Source organism: Vipera berus (assembly GCF_964194415.1).
Source record: "Vipera berus genome assembly, chromosome: 13".
Lineage (NCBI taxonomy): Eukaryota > Metazoa > Chordata > Lepidosauria > Squamata > Viperidae > Vipera > Vipera berus.
Window position 1 is genome coordinate 11059040 of NC_138216.1, and position 16196 is coordinate 11075235.

The 16196-nt window shown below is 44.5% G+C and overlaps 1 protein-coding gene across 2 annotated transcripts; it reads right to left on the minus strand.

Annotated features, from left to right (window-relative positions):
• Nucleotides 1-1002: 1002 nt before the first annotated feature.
• On the minus strand, nt 1003-16180 carry NAGPA (N-acetylglucosamine-1-phosphodiester alpha-N-acetylglucosaminidase; the record flags this gene model as incomplete). Of its 2 annotated transcripts, none has more annotated exons than XM_081338239.1 (11): nt 1003-3838; nt 4058-4109; nt 5296-5412; nt 6586-6714; nt 8087-8134; nt 9129-9337; nt 10227-10355; nt 10995-11103; nt 12670-12809; nt 14451-14936; nt 16068-16180. In XM_081338239.1, the coding sequence occupies 11 exons, from the start codon at nt 16178-16180 to the stop codon at nt 3643-3645; spliced, it is 1728 nt and encodes a 575-aa protein (XP_081194365.1). In that variant the 3' UTR covers nt 1003-3642. The 2 variants fall into 2 exon arrangements, with proteins under 2 accessions (XP_081194365.1, XP_081194364.1); XM_081338238.1 differs by having other exon boundaries at nt 1003-3886.
• Nucleotides 16181-16196: the final 16 nt, after the last annotated feature.

Genomic DNA, 16196 nt, shown 5'->3' on the forward strand with positions numbered 1-16196 from the left:
TGCGACTCAGAGCCTTGCTGGGTTATCAGAGACAGCAATCTCTGCGGCTGTCTAAAAACTTGACGGAAGAGCCCAGTCCGGCTCAGTCCTGAAGAATTTATTTATTTTATTAAATTTATACGCCGCCCTTCTCCCTGAGGACTCAGGGCGGCTCACAACAATGAAAATTAAAAAACATAAGAGTAAAAAATTTAAAAGAGAATTAAACAATAAATGCAAAATTACAAAACAATTTAACCCAGTAAAAGCCTAATTAAAAATCGTAGTCAGTCCAGGCCCGCTTGTTGGAACAACCACATCTTCAGGTCACAGCGGAAGGACCAAAGGTCAGGGGCCGTCCGCAGCTCCGGAGGCAACTCATTCCAGAGTGTCGGCGAGCCCACAGAGAAGAGTCTCCCCCTGGGGGTTGCCAGCCGGCATTGCCTGGCCGATGGCACCCTGAGGAGGCCGACTCTGTGGGAGCGAACCGGGCGAAGGGAGGTTGACAATGGCAGCAGGTGGTCTCGCAAGTACCCCGGGCCTAAGCCATGCAGGGCTTTAAAGGTTATTACCAGCACCTTGAAACGCCTCTTATTGTAAGCAAAACTCAAAAAAGTCAAAAGTTGGAAACTAAATTCACCGCAAGGTGGGGGGGGGGTTTGGCTGCCATTTCAGTCAGGGTTACAAGCGTGTTTCATTCAGGAGCGAGAAACGTACTGGATCTATTTTGAATTCGACAAGCCATTGAAGGAGGTTGCTGTAGGCAATGTCATCTAAGTCATATACAACTATGAGAAATTTCCTCTTCCCATCCCAAAGGTGTTTTTTTTTCCCAAGAGGCAACTGGACTTTCTTGTTTCTTCTTTGAAAGACGTTTCAATTCTCTCCAAGAAGCTTCTTCAGTTCTGATTGGATGGTGGGGAATCTTCCCATTTTATTTAAGCCAGAATATGCCTCTTTCCCCCCCCCCTTTCAGTCCACTAAATCACAAGGAAGCAAAGAGTGAAGCAAGCAGAATGTGAATTTATTTCTATAAAAAGTTTATTCTCATGTAAAACACAAAGCAAAGTCTCCTTAAGGCTTTATTTTCTAGAGGGACTTAAAAGAGTCTTAACTTTTCAAACGTGGCCCAGGAATTCCACTTTTCACTTGAGTGGTGCGTAAATACAAAAAGGAAATACAGATCAAAGTGCATCAAAAAGGCTGGCTCAGAAAGAATTAATTTTTGCTTCAAAATATATTATTAAATGATACTCCTATTGCTATCTTAAGAAAATGTACATCTTTTCAAATATATTACTTAAAAAACACTTTTTAAGAGATTAACATACATTTCTCAGAAATCTCTGATAAAAAAGATTAGCAACCTAGTCAACACTGTCTGCATCTCTTATTATTCTAGCCTGCAGAATAAAATTAGTGACTCTATTTTTATCACATTTTAACCTAGGAATCCTGGCTTGTTAAACAACAGTAACCAGTATCACAATCTCATCCATGAAACCTTTTCCACCAGTTATTTTTCTTCTCTACATTTGGGAAAAAATATATATAAAAAGACAATGTATTTTTCTAAATCAGCAAGAGGGAGTAAAAAAATACAGTCAAGTAATTTATATTGAATAAGTCATTTTGGAAAAAAAAATGCAGTTAAAAAAGGTTGCAGATAAATTCCAAACTTTTTCTGCAATTCCACTGAGTAAAAATGGATCTACAAATATCAAATATACAAGCCTAGATAATTTTGATACTTTGTGTTGGCTACATGAGGTCTGTGGCAATTGGCCACGGCAAAACTCGCCGTGGGACAAGAGTTACACTAATATCAAAGAAATGATGTAACAGAAGCATTAAAAGCTGCAAAAGGAGGGACAGAATGAAATGTGAATGGTAAAAATCAATTTTTATTTTAAATAATTAAATAGAATTGTTAAATTGTCACGCAGCAAACTGTGCTGTGGTGAGTTGGCTGTGGCAAGTTGTCCAATTCCCGGCTACATGTTCAGAAGATTGCCTCCTATGCGTTAAAGCAGTGTTTCTCAACCTTGGCGACTTTTCAGCTGTGTGGACCTCAATTCCCAGAATTCCCCAGCCAGCATGCTAATGGCGTCATGAACAGTTTAAAGCTGAAGTCCACACAGCTTAAAGATGGCTGGGGAATTCTGGGAGTTTTAAGTCCCCACAGTTTGAAGTTGATAAACACCTGGGTTAAGGAAACAGGATTCCTTTATTTCAACCGATAAAAACATATTCCTAGATTGATAGAAGTTTACGTTGAAGGATGCGCTAAATCATCTTGGGAAAAAAGCAGGTTTTGGTTCCCAATGGTTACATCCAAGAGAAGAGGAAGAAAAAGGCAACTCCTGTAACAGTAATGAACCATGTCCGATCGTTCATAAAAAACAAAGGCACCTCTACGTAAGACATAAGCAGAGAACCACAGGGCTGGAAGAGACCTCTGAGGTCTTTCTGGCTGGCTGGGGAATTCTGGGCGTTGAAGTCCACGCATCTTCCAAGTCATCAAGGTAGCTTATCTCTGGTTTAGAGAAACGGCAGCATTCCCAAAGCTGGCTGGCTCCAAAGCCCATTAGCTTTCTGTGGCCAAGCCACCCTACGGGATGATGAAAGTTGTGGTCCAAAGATGTCCAGAGAACAAGTCCCCCCCGCCTTTTTTTTCAGGAATGTGTGAAGGACAGGAAGGTGCATGAGGTGGAGGACAAATTATATACTACAGGTTGTCCTCGGCTTACAATCATAATTGAGCCCAAAATTGCTACTGCTACGCAAGGCAGGTAAGGAATTTTGCCCCGTTTTACCTTTTTTTTCTGCCACAGTTAAGTGAATTGTCATAACTGTGAATCACTTGGTTGTTAAGCGAATCACACTTCCCCCATTGACTTGGCTTGTCAGTAGCCGCCTGGGAAGGCTGCAAACAGTGATCGCGTGACCAAGAAGAAAGAGTGCAATTGTCATAAATACAGGCCAGTTGCCAAGCGCCCAAATTTGGATCCCGTGACCATGGGGACGCTGCAACGGTCGTTAAGCGTGAAAACCTGTCACTTTATTCAGTGCCTTGCAAATGCGAACAGTCACTAAATCCTCGGTCGCAAACCAAGGGACTACCTGTAAACGTTTTGGGATGAGATTTTTGAATGTTGCAAATCAGGAGGAATCCTCCAAAAAAAAAAGTTTCCTGTCTCTCAAAATCATCTGTGCGTGCTTCTACATCGGGGGTGGGTGGGTCTTCAAACCTGGCCAATCGAAGACTTGTGGACTTCAACTCCCAGAATTCCTCAACCAGTGTGCACGCTGGCTGAATTCTGGGAGTTGAGGTCCACAAGTCTTCCATTGGCCAAGTTTGAAGACCTCTGTTCCACAGCATTTCCACTATGAAGATACTGCTCTCTAGTTCTCTTGAAGCATTCGGGAGATGGACAGCTCTGGGGACCACCTTTGACCTTCTCTCCAAAACTTGATGGGACAAAATATTTCCATACCAGTATGGAAGCTCCCCCTGTCCCAGGCCCCTCCTAGGCCACTGGTTCCAATTAAGGCAACAGGGCAAAACGGCAACCGATTGCCGAGCGATGGAGCCAAACATCTACATTCAAAAATAGTGGCATCTCCCGAGGTTTCTGCTCCATGGAAGAGAAACTTTTTTGATCACAGCAACTTCACACTTTCGGTCTGATTCGAGTCCCAGGCGGTCTCGGAGGGATCGTCGACCTCCCAAGCTGCTGCCAGACCCCGGGCTTTGGTCCCCCCATTTATCTCTTCCAGGGGGATAGAGGCATACTGGCCGTTTTTGTGACGCTTGTTGGTGCAGCTGCGGCAAGCCAGTATGATGTTCAACAACACGCTGAGCAAAAGCAGGAAAAGCAAAACGCCGATTATTATCCAGGCTTTCCTACAAGAACAATACACGACTCATGAGCGAGGACAGAGAGAGCCTTAAAGGTGCCACCCCATCAAGCTACAGATCAAAATTTTTGCACTTTTATTTCCCTCCATGGGAGGCTGGGAAAACCACCAAGAACTTGCAAGGACTTTTATCAGCAAGCAAAAGTGTGTAACTTACGCGGGAAAAAGGAACGCTTCCTTTGAGGTAGCACGTAGCAGGCACGGCTCAGCTAAAAAAAGGGGAAAAAAAAGAAACGAACGAGGTCAGGAAAAGTGAGAAAGGGGTCTATTTCCTGGTTCAGAACCAAACCACAAAAAAATACGGATCTGGAGAACAAGTGAAGCTCTCTTTCTGTGAGAAGCTTAATCGATCCCCCGTCCAGCATATTCATTGGTACAAAAGTGATCCGTTTGGGCTCCGCCACAGGGATCCCTCGACGTACGACTACATTTGGGACCTGTTGCTAAGCAAGGCGGTTGTTAAATGAATCATGCCTGATTTTACAACCTTTTACGCCGTGGTTGTTAAATGAATCACTGCAATTGAGTCACGTGTTATTAAGCGAATCCGGCTTCACCCACTGACCATGTCAGAAATCAACCGCGAAGTTCGCAACGTGCGCTAAAGTGACCAGGGACACGGCAATGGTTGTAAATACATGTGGGCTGCCAAGTGCCCCAATTTTGATTGTGTCACTGTAGGAATGCTGCAGTGGGCATTAAGTGTGAGGACTAAGGGCTGCTGTAACTTCAGACAGATGCTAAATGAAGCAAACGTAAATGTAAATGAAGGCCTACTTGGGATAGGTCAGGGGCAGGCAACCTTGGCTCTTTTATGACTTGTGGACTTCAACTCCCAGAATTCCTGAGCCAGCCATGCTGAGGGGAAAGGGAGAGGTTTCCAAGCTGAGCCATGCTGGCTCAGGAATTCTGGGAGTTGAAGTCCACAAGTTATGAAGGGGCCATAGTTCCCCCATGCTGGCTCAGGAATTCTGGGAGTTGAAGTCCACTGGTCATAAAAGAGCCAAGGTTGCCTACCCCTGGGCTAGATAAAGGCTGGTTCTAAATTATCTTTTTTCAGTGTCATCGCAAGTCTGAATGGTCGCTAAACAGTTTAAGTCGAGGACTGCCTGCTCTTACTGCTAGGACAGTTTTTCAAAATGTACAAATGAATTTGCCGTCGTGATCCTAAAGACCATTGTGTTAACTTTGCATCCAAACCTAAACTTTGCTCATTCTTGCGTGGCAACAATCCTCCGAGGAGCCAAGCAGAGAAAATTAACATTCTGGGCTTTGCAAACCAAGAGACTTTTGATCTGGAGAGGCCAGCAATTTGAGTTGGATCCTCAAGTAATTAAAAAACAGTTTTTTTCGAGGACTACCTCTACAGTCAGCATGTACCTCTAGATAACTCACCCAAGATGGTGGAGTCTAGAGAAATATTGCAACTGCCCGTCCTCCGATCACAGGAACACTCGTTCGAGCACTGACAGGTCTGCTGGCAGTTGGGTCCGAATCGTCCGACAGGACAGGCTGCAAAATAATGACGAAACAGGCATTATATCTCCACAGATCAGCAAGAAGCCAGGATAAAAGAGTTGGAAGAAACAGGCATTATATCTCCCCAGATCAGCAAGAAGCCAGGATAAAGGAGTTGGAAGAAACAGGCATTAAATCCTCCCAGATCAGCAAGAAGCCAGGATAAAGGAATCGGAAGAAACAGACCTTATATCCCCATAGATCAGCAAGAAGCCAGGATAAAAGAGTTGGAAGAAACAGGCATTATATCTGCCCAGATCAGCAAGAAGCCAGGATAAAGGAGTCAGAAGAAACAGACCTTATATCCCCATAGATCAGCAAGAAGCCAGGATAAAGGAATCGGAAGAAACAGGCATTAAATCCCCATAGATCAGCAAGAAGCCAGGATAAAAGAGTTGGAAGAAACAGGCATTATATCTGCCCAGATCAGCAAGAAGCCAGGATAAAGGAGTCAGAAGAAACAGACCTTATATCCCCATAGATCAGCAAGAAGCCAGGATAAAGGAATCGGAAGAAACAGGCATTAAATCCCCATAGATCAGCAAGAAGCCAGAATAAAAGAGTTGGAAGAAACAGGCATTATATCTGCCCAGTTCAGCAAGAAGCCAGGATAAAAGAGTTGGAAGTCAAGTTCAGCCTGCCTTAAGATGCTGTCCTCAGTTCGGGCAGCCTTCGACTTATAACCATTCAGTGACCACTGAAAGTTACAACGGCACTGAAAAAAGTGACTAATGACTGTTTTTCACACTTACAACCGTTACAGCATCCCCAGGGTCACGTAATCAAAATTTGGATACTTGCCAACCGGTTCCTATTAATGACGGTTGCAGTGTCCTGGGGGGGTCACGTGGTCACCTTTTGGGGACCTTCTGACAAGCAACTTCAATGGGGAAATCAGACTCACTTAACAACCGTTGTTGCTAATTTAACAACTGCAGCGATTGCCCTAACCATGGTGGCAAGAAAGGTCGTAAAGTGGGACAAAGCTCACTTAACCACTGTCTTGCTTAGCAACAGAAATCTGGGACTGAGTTGGGGCTGTAAGTCGAGGACCCCCTGTAACTTCAACCTTCTGCGTTTATGGATTAGCCTGAGCCCTGTTACTTGTGCTAGTATTAAGCCACAGATTTTTGTGGGGAGCCACAGAACCGGCTCCAAATCCCTCACCTTCTTCACAGAGGATCCCTTGGAAGCCAGCTGGGCAAGTGCAGGATCCGTGCACAGGGTCACAGGTGCCGTTGTTGCGGCAGAGGCATTTCTGAGCACAGCTGTCCCCATAGGTACCGCTGGTGCAAGCTAAAGGAAGGGAAAGGCACAATCAGGACTGTGGGTGGCAAGCAGAATTGATGGCGCTCGTTAGTCACCACACACACACACACACACAAACACACACACACACACACAGGATTTTGAAAGAATGTAGGACGATGCTTAAGGCTGGCATTTTGTTTGACAATTTCTCTAATCCAAAAGAAGGGAACCTCTGTAGCTCAGGGCTGAACTGTGGAGATTTTGATGCTCTCTGAGCTTGGTTGTTTTTCTTGCAAACATTTCATTACCCAACTAGGTAACATCATCAGTGCTAGATGGGAGTGAGGTTTTTCTTTCAGTTTATATACAGTAGCTTCCCCATCCAGTGTTCCCTAATAATTTTAAAGTTAGCTCTAAACCAAATGAAGTCCCATAATGCTTGGGCTACCTCAAAAGGGATTTAAGTTCCATGCTTTACAAATATATAAATGTTTATTTTATTTATTTATTATTTTATTTTATTTTATTTTATTTTATTTTATTTTATTTTATTTTATTATTTTATTATATTATTTTATTATTTTATTTTATTTTATTATTTTATTTTATTTTATTTTATTTTATTTATTTTATTTTATTTTATTTTATTTTATTTTATTATTTTATTTTATTTTATTTTATTTTATTTTATTTTATTATTTTATTTTATTTATTTTATTTTATTTTATTTTATTTATTTTATTGAATTTCTATACCGCCCTTCTCCCGAAGGACTCAGGGCGGTGTACAGGGCAATAAAAGCACTACATACAAAAGTTAAAAGATTAAATTAATTAAGCCCTAACAATAAATAATTAAAAATACCCCAAACCCTTAAACCAGGCCGGCCTGTTCAAATAAATAGGTTTTCAGATCACGGCGGAAAGAGCGAAGGTCGGGAGCCATCCGGATAAGCAAAAAATATACATGACTGGATAAGCAAAAAATATACATCCATTTTCTTCATGCTGTGCGTGATATTGAAGAATCAAGTCTCTCTTAGTTGCCTTTTTTGAAAGCTCAAGAGAGGAGGAGTTGGAGTTCCCATATTCAATCCTGTTATACTCTTCTGCCTTCTTCCAGCTCCATCATTTGCCAAATGATTGCACACCCCGTTTCAGAGGTGGATATACTCTACGGCAGGGTCTCCAACCTTGGCAACTTTTAAGACTTGTGGACTTCAGCTCCCAGAATTCCTCAGCCTTCCATAGAGTTGTGGAAGGGTATTCACCCTGCTGGCCGTTCTCCCTTTAATCCACTCTCCTTCTGTATCACGGAGTTCAGCTCTTTTATTCCTATCGCCCTGAGCAATGAAGAGAGACATCAATCCAGCAAAACAAATCAACGCTAAGACAGTTAAGTGAGAAAAGAGGGTTACCTTGGCTGCAGTTTTCACCCGTCCAACCAGCGTCACAGATGCATCCCACTGCAAGAAAGGCAGCGACACAAGGAGAAATGGTGAACTTATGTAGTAAGGTCAGAGAACGGGACGGGATTTGGGACAGGATTAAGAACCAGAGTCTGATCCAGGTCAAGGAGGACAGGTGGAGGATGAGCAAATAAGGGGCAAGGTGGATTTGCAGAAGGCTGCCCCCCTTCGACAAAGCTGTTGCCTTCTGGGCAGGCAGTGAAGAGAGGGCAGCAGTGGGGTGCTCTGGGGCTGTGCTTCAGAATGAGTGGGTGCAGGGGGCTAGCCGAAGGCTTTGGAAAAGACTGGCAACCATCAGTTAATTTTGTTTCTACTCGGAAACGGCTTTTGAACTTTGTGCTTAGGGTGAGGGAAAACAAAATGAAACTTGGACGTTGGGTTTTGCTAATTAGATAGGCTTGTTGTCACAGAAATGGCGGGCGCATACTATTCTGTAAAAGTAAAAAGTGGAGGTTGTATGTTATTACCTTATTCTACTGCACCAAAAAGAGTCAAGGTCAATGCCCTTCCCCCCCTTTCTGCTTTACCCCACACTTTTTCCTCTTTCCCTCCCCTATTTTCCCACTGTTTTCATTTTTCTTTCTATTTAATATTTTGATAAACCTAACAAAATAGGATCAATCCAAAAAAAGAGCCGCAACTGCCAGCCTATGTTCCTCCTTCCATTTCTGATGTTTTCCTTGAAAAAAGCTGGGAAGGAGAGGGAAGATCCTACCAGGAAGCACATACCGTGGATATAGGATCTCCTGCTCGAGTACGGGAGGGGGTTGGACTAGATGACCTCAAAGGTCCCTTCCAATTCTGTTATTCTGTTTTTTTTCTCCCTCCACGAAGCCTCGCTTTTCAGAGCTGGAGTTCTGCGCCCAGCCTCAAAATCCAAGGGTGCTGATTTGCAACGAACAAAGGGCCCCCTTCTCTCAAGGCAAACCCCACCCCAGCCCCCCAAGGAAGACCGGTTTTCACCCGGATCCTTTCAAAGGCGGAGCCTTACTCTCCGTGCACATTCCATGCAGAGTGCAGTTGGAAGGGCCACAGTCCAGCACGTCGCAGGCTGGCCCGCTCCAGAAGGCTCCATGGCAGTGGCAACGTCCAAGCACGCAGTGCCCCTGCCCGCTGCAGTTTTGAGGTTGGCAGGCAGGCTCGTGCACGCACAGGACGGTTGAAACGCTCCGAGGGCAGCGCCAGGTAGAGTCAAACACGCTGGGAAGAAAGAAGAAAGAAAGCCGGATGGAATTAAAGACACAGCCGCACCCCCTTATCTTCAGCTGAGCCTGTGGCAGGCTCCTGTGTTGTTTATGTACTTAATGTATACTGCCATCTAACTCAGGAGCTGTGGTAGCGCAGTGGTTAGAATGCAGTATTGCAGGCTGACTCTGCCAACTGCCAGCAGTTCAATCCTGTAAAGCACTGTGAAGCGGAATATAAATACCTTCCTTCCTTCCTTCCTTCCTTCCTTCCTTCCTTCCTTCCTTCCTTCCTTCCTTCCTTCCTTCCTTCCTTCCTTCCCAGTAGTTAGAATGCAGGATTGCAGGCTGAGTGTGCCCACTGCCAGCAGTTTGATCCTGGCCGGCTCAAGCCTTCCATCCTTCTGAGGTTGGTAAAATGAGGATCCAGATTGTTGGGGGCAAAAGGCTGACTCTGTTAACTGTTTACAGCGAGCTATAAAGCACTGTGAAGCGGCATATAAGTCTAAGAGCTATTGCTAACTCACATCCATAACGCTAGGTGGCTAACAAGGTTAAAAATAATGAAACATACAGACAAAAAAAATATAAAATTCACAGCAATTGCAGAAAAGATGACAAATCCATGCAATAAGGAGTGCACAATGCAAACCACGAGCCACTAATAACCACAGAGCTCCTTGGGAGGGGAGGTCTATTTAATTATTATTTTTGGAACTTGTGGGGAATGGGGTCAAGGGTAAAATGGACAATTCCTAACCAAATTGTGTCCTTGGGCTGCCCACCATTATTGTGCGGCCATTAACATGAAGCGCGAAGCTTATTGTGGTACTGTGGGAAAAATGTGCAATCCAAACACCAGGCAATCGGGCTATTCCAGAAAAACCACAGCAGAGAATGCTCACCAGTGATCCGAAGGGTAGCTAGCAAGAGTTCCGTTGACGACGAACGTAGATGATCCTCCACCGTCCAGGTTAATTGCATTCACAACGCCACGCTCCTTCAGAAAATCTGCCATTTCCCAGAGGTTCAGGCTGCAGTTGCAAGAAACAAGAGATGGTTATAAGAATCTGACCAGTGGAAAAAACAGCTGCTGGTTTGTTGTTGTTGTTAGTTGCGAAGTCATGTCTGACCCATCGCAACCCCATGGACAATGTTCCTCCAGGCCTTCCTGTCCTCTACCATCTTCTGGAGTCCATTTAGGCTCATGCCTACTGTTTCAGTGACTCCATCCAGCCACCTCATTCTCTGTCATCCCATTCTTCTATTGCCCTCCATCTTTCCCAGCATTAGGCTCTTCTGCAGTGAGTCCTTCCTTCTCATTAGGTGGCCAAAGTATTTGAGTTTCAGCTTCAGGATCTGGCCTTCCAAAGAGCAGTCAGGGTTGATCTCCTCTAGGACTGACCGGTTTGATCGCCTTGCAGTCCAAGGGACTTGCAGGAGTCTTCTCCAGATGTTGGTTATACTACTGCGAATAAGAAATGAACTGAGTCCTGTTAGCTAACCCTGCAATTCACTCAACAAATCAAGTCTTGGCTTAATGTGATGGTCCAACTCAAGACACACCATCAACGTTTCTTTCTTTTCTCAGCAATTGGGATGCAGGAGACCCTTCCCTCCAGAAAGATCTCCAATCTCCTTGCAAGAAAGCGGCACAAAGCTACAGGACATACCCTCTGATGCCTGTCTGCCCGTCAGTGTGAAACAAGATGAGTTGTCCTTGCCGGTCATGCCCCACAGCTGTCCTGGCAGATACAGTATTGACAAAACGGTCAAAGGTCCCTGCCAGCGGGAAAAGAGATATGTTGTTTCAAACAGCCAAGATAAGAAAGTTGGTTAGGTTGAGCCAATCGTCAATCTGGCAGGAGTGCTACCATCTTGGAACCACCTGAAAGCTCTTGAGGATATCAGGCCCAAACCTAACTTGATGGATGGAGAAGGAAGGGAAAGCTAAGCTAAGCCAACCTCTAAGACTATAGGTAATTCTCAACTTATAACCACAAATGGGACCAGAATTTCCCTCGCTAAGGCAGTTGTTAAATGTTACAATACCCAATTTTACAAGCTTTTTTGCCATTGCTGCTGTTAAGTAAATCATATGGGCGCTAAGCGAATCCAGCTTCTCCCATTGACTTTGCTTGTTGGAAAGTCACTATGGGACATTGCAACCGTTGTAAATACATGCTGGCTGCCAAGCAACTGGGGTCACATGATAGGGAGATGCTGGGATGACAGTCAAGAGCGGAAGGACCAGTTGCAAGTAATTTTTGTTCAGTGCCACTGTAATTCAAATGGTCACTAAACAAATGGTTGCAAGTCATGGACTCTCTCTATTCCTTCCATTCCTCATTTTGGTAAACAGACAAACCTGAGGGGGGGGATGTCATCCTGGGGGGCAACTGTGAGGCTGGGCTTGATTTAATTGGAGGGGCCCGGCCCACCACCATTTTCCTTGCCACACAACAGGTCTCTAACCATCTGAACTCATTTTTTTTCAATGGAAAGTTGATGCTCATTGCAAGACCTACAATCTTTATCAGGCTTCTAGGTGCTATAATTATTCTTGGGAAATAAAATTTGCAGGTTGTTGCATCCTAACATAGTGAAAACAAGGCACCTTTTCAACTGAATGAACAAAAAGACGACACTAAAGCAGGTGGCGAAAAAAAACACACCACCACCATCTTGCAAGGAATTGGGTGGGAAAAGCAACGTCACTAATTGTCATTGGACAATGGGGAATTCTAAGATTGGCCAAGTCCATCCCAGCAGCCATTTTGTGAATTTACCAAGAAGACCAGGCAAACTTGGTAACTTTAAGGACTGTGGACTTCAACTCCCAGAATTCCTCAGCCAGCTGGAATTCTGGGAGTTGCAAGTCCACAAGTCTTAAAGTCGTTAAGTTTGGAAACCCTGAACCATCTCAATCTCTTTCCAAAGTTCCCAATCTCACTTGGTCAAAGAAGAGTGCAAGATTGGAAGATAGAGATTTGGCCCATAGAATCGCCAAGAGTGAGAACGACTCGATAACATCATCATCAACGTTATGATGTGATTTTTATATATTTTATATGCAGCCTGAGACAATTCCTCTTCACTCAGCCCTAACCCTGGCAAGTCAAAAGGTTGGGCACCAGGGATTAGTTCCGTGGAGAGAGATTTTTCCATGGACTGGAGAGTGTGTGGTTTTGTGTGCAGCCTGCATCCCACGGATGGGGCTTTGCTTGTTTGTGCGGAACGGTTGCTGGCATGCCATGGGCCGGTATCAGTCAATGACTCGGGGGTTGGGGAGCCCTGGTTTAGAACCATTCTCCCGCAGTTCTGGGGGGGCAAGCGCTGTGGCATCACCTGTTTCCTGAGTCTTGTCGCATTCTGCCATTTGGCTCTGATTCACGTAGACCTCTCCGTCTCGCAGAAGCCAACCCACCCCGCTTACAAGCTGCACAAATGGGTTCTCTGTAGCAAAGACCTCTTCCTCAGAGAGGTAGCTGGAAGAGATAACCAAAAAAATAAAATAAAACCCAGATTAAAAATTCCACAGAAGCCCAAACTGTGGTAGGAAATAAGGCAGACTGAGTCAGCATTCCAGGACAAGTAGTAAAGATTTATTGCGCAGGTTCAGACCCAGTTTGTACTGAACAATCTGAACCCTGTTTCAAGGAAAAGCATACACGTATATAGTCTTCACAAACAGCCAAACACGTAGAGGCAGTTTATAAACTCTGATTGGTTACATGAACTTTTAAGCCCCCCTTCGCTTTATGCCCTTAGCTAAATATCGTCCATCCTTGTTTCCAGGAAGGCTGCAGGTGTCTTGCGAGCGTCTATGTTTCCTGTGCTATGCTTGTGGTTAGCTACAAGAGAGACCTATGGGGTTAGCTATAACAAACGTTTATGCTGCCTGACTGAGTGTGACCCCCGGTTTACCTTGTGGCTTGACCTTTTCCATTTCTTTGTTGTTCTTCTACCTAATACACGGGTATTCTCGCTTCTATGTCCGACCTCACAGTTTTGACCTGCAACATTCATATGTATTCTTTGTATTTTTCCATGGCCTACTTCAAAACGGTTACAGGCAATCCTTGTTTAGTGACTGCTTCGTTAGTGACTATGACCAATACCAGTTTTACTATTTACAATTGGACCCAGAAATCCAGTTGTAAATAATTGCAGTCATAAGTTGAGGCACCCACATGACAAGACCTGGTTTTTCCCCAACATTTTTGAGAGTGGACATTAAATAAATCACTATGGTTATCAAGTAAATCACACGGTCCTTAAGTGAATCCATTCTTCTGGAAGCCAGCAAAAAAACTGCCAGAAATTTTTAATTTTAATTTTTAATTTTAATCCCATTTATATCCCGCCCTTCTCCGAAGACTCAGGGCGGCTTACAATCTAAGAAGCTCAAGTCAAATGTGCTTAGCAATAGCCTTCATTCTATGTATATGCCTGCTTGTTAGGGCTTTCACACACACCCCAAGCGGCATTATTACAAAGTCAGCTTATTGCCCCCAACAATCTGGGTCCTCATTTTACCTACCTCCAAAGGATGGAAGGCTGAGTCAACCTGGAGCCTGGTGGGATGCGAACCTGCACTAATTGCAGGCAGCTGGTGTTACTTAAGGAGGCATTAGCCCACTGCTCCACCAAGGCTCTTTTTGAGCTTAGGGTGAGGGAAAACAAAATGAAACTTGGACGTTGGGTTTTGCTAATTAGATAGGCTTGTTGTCACAGAAATGGCGGGCCTGGTGGGATGCGAACCTGCACTAATTGAAATGAGGAAAGAAATATTGCAGATTGTGGTTGTGTGATTGCAGGACCCAGCACGTGGTTGCAAAGGGCAAGTGTCTGAAATGCGGTCAGGGTGGCAATATTTTATGAAGGCCAAAAGTCCTTTATGGACCACAAATCAGCCATTTCAAGGCCACTGAAATGCCAAGCGGTCCTAAAAAGAAGACTGTAAGTCAAAGACTTGTACAACAGTGATGAAAAAGTAACAAATCATGCACAGAGTCACAGTTTCACTTAACAATTGCTTCCCTCAAGAATCCAGATGCCAGTCTTAATTGTGACCACTAAACAAGGAGTTGCAGTTGTAAAAAAAACAAAACTATGCCAACGCTTACCCAAAGACTAAAGTGCCATCTTTCCGGATTCCAAACAGAGCATTTTGCACTCCGCCAGAGGACTGTACCAGCTGCCCGTTGCTGACCACATTCCCTATGCATGCGCCAGTGTTTGTATGAAAATAGCCCCCATTCTGGGCCACAAGGCACTGACTTCGGCTCACTGTCTCTTCCACGGTGGCTCTGTGGCGGAATTGGCAGCCCCTCGGCCCCCCAGGCTCTAGGACAGAAAAAGTCCTCAGGGGGTCTCGCACAACCGTCAAGTGGCCGTACACCTGGCGGCGATTGGAACGGTGCGGTGGGATGTCTGAAACAAATCTATATATAACAGGCAGAGGGGAGGTAGTGCTGTTGTGGCTAGGCCAGGTTTCATGCGTCACATTGCCACGCAGGAGACCCCGGCAATCTCGGACGTACCGATGGTGGTGCCGGGGGCCATGCTGAGGAGGGAGATAAGGCAGCAAGAGGTCATCATTCAAAGAATTCCTGAAAGTTGAAAGGCAACAGGGCAGGTTCAGATAGAAGAAAACGAGTGAAAAGCTTTATCTGATAAGTTCTCTCCAGGTGAGTACGGGTAATACTCGACTAACAATCACAACTGCACCCAAAATTTCCATTGCTAAGTAAGACAGCTGTTAAGTGAGCTTTATGATCTTTCTTGCCACAGTTGCTAAGTGAATCACTGCAGTTTTCAACAGTTGTTAAATCAGTAATAAGGTTGTTTAATGAATCTGGCTTTCCCCCTTGACTTTGCTTGTCATAAGGTTGCAGAAGGGGATCACCTGACCCTGGACTCTGCAACCATTTGTTATGTGTCCTAGGTTTGATCACATGACCATGGCGAGGCTGCAATGCTCGTAAGTCACTTTTTCAGTGCCGCTGTAACTTCAAACAGTCACGAAAGAAAAAGTTGTAAGCCAAGCACTACTTGTAGCAAGTAAAGCATAATAAACAGGTTTTGGATTTGTCTTCCTTTTCACCCTCCAGACTGAAAATCCATCTTTTTTTAACTGGCTTATTCTATTCATCACTGTTATAGAAAGCGAATTTTGTGCAGTGATTACAGGACTGGACTAGAAACTAAGAAACAGCGAGTTCTCCTTTAGGTATGACAACCAGCTGGGTGCCTTTGGGCCAGTCCCTCTCTCAGCCCAATCTGCATTATAAGAAGATAGGCTGTTGGAGAATTATATATGCTGTTGTAGAATAATCACAAAACAAATATGTGCTATAAAACTAATAATAAATAAAATACATAAACAGACAGTCATCAAACTTTATAATCACAGAGCCGCATCTTACACCCAATGTGTACCATAGTGTTATTATTACGACATATATTACACACACACACACATAGCCCAAGAAAACTAGTTTGAAAATAACTTATGTAGCTCAAGCATTTCTCTGCGGGGCAAAATATTGACTCCCTGCAAAGATTTGTTGTTGTTCTTTTAATTATACTTTTAGGAACGCAGAACAGGGCTTACATCGCCTTATTTTTCAGCACGAAAGACGACCTTTTAATGCTAATTGCCTCAGGCGGAAGAGGAAAAAAACCCCGCCAGCCCTGCTAGGTGGGGCCCCCCTTCCACTCCCCTGGCTCACCCTCCTTACCAGGCTCCGGCGCTGCCGTGAACTCCCCCAAAGCAGTGAAGCAGCCCCCCCAAAAACGCGGCCAGGGCAAGACCTCCGAACCCGCTGCCTGAGATGCGCGACAGGCAATTCATGGGGGCCGCCATATTG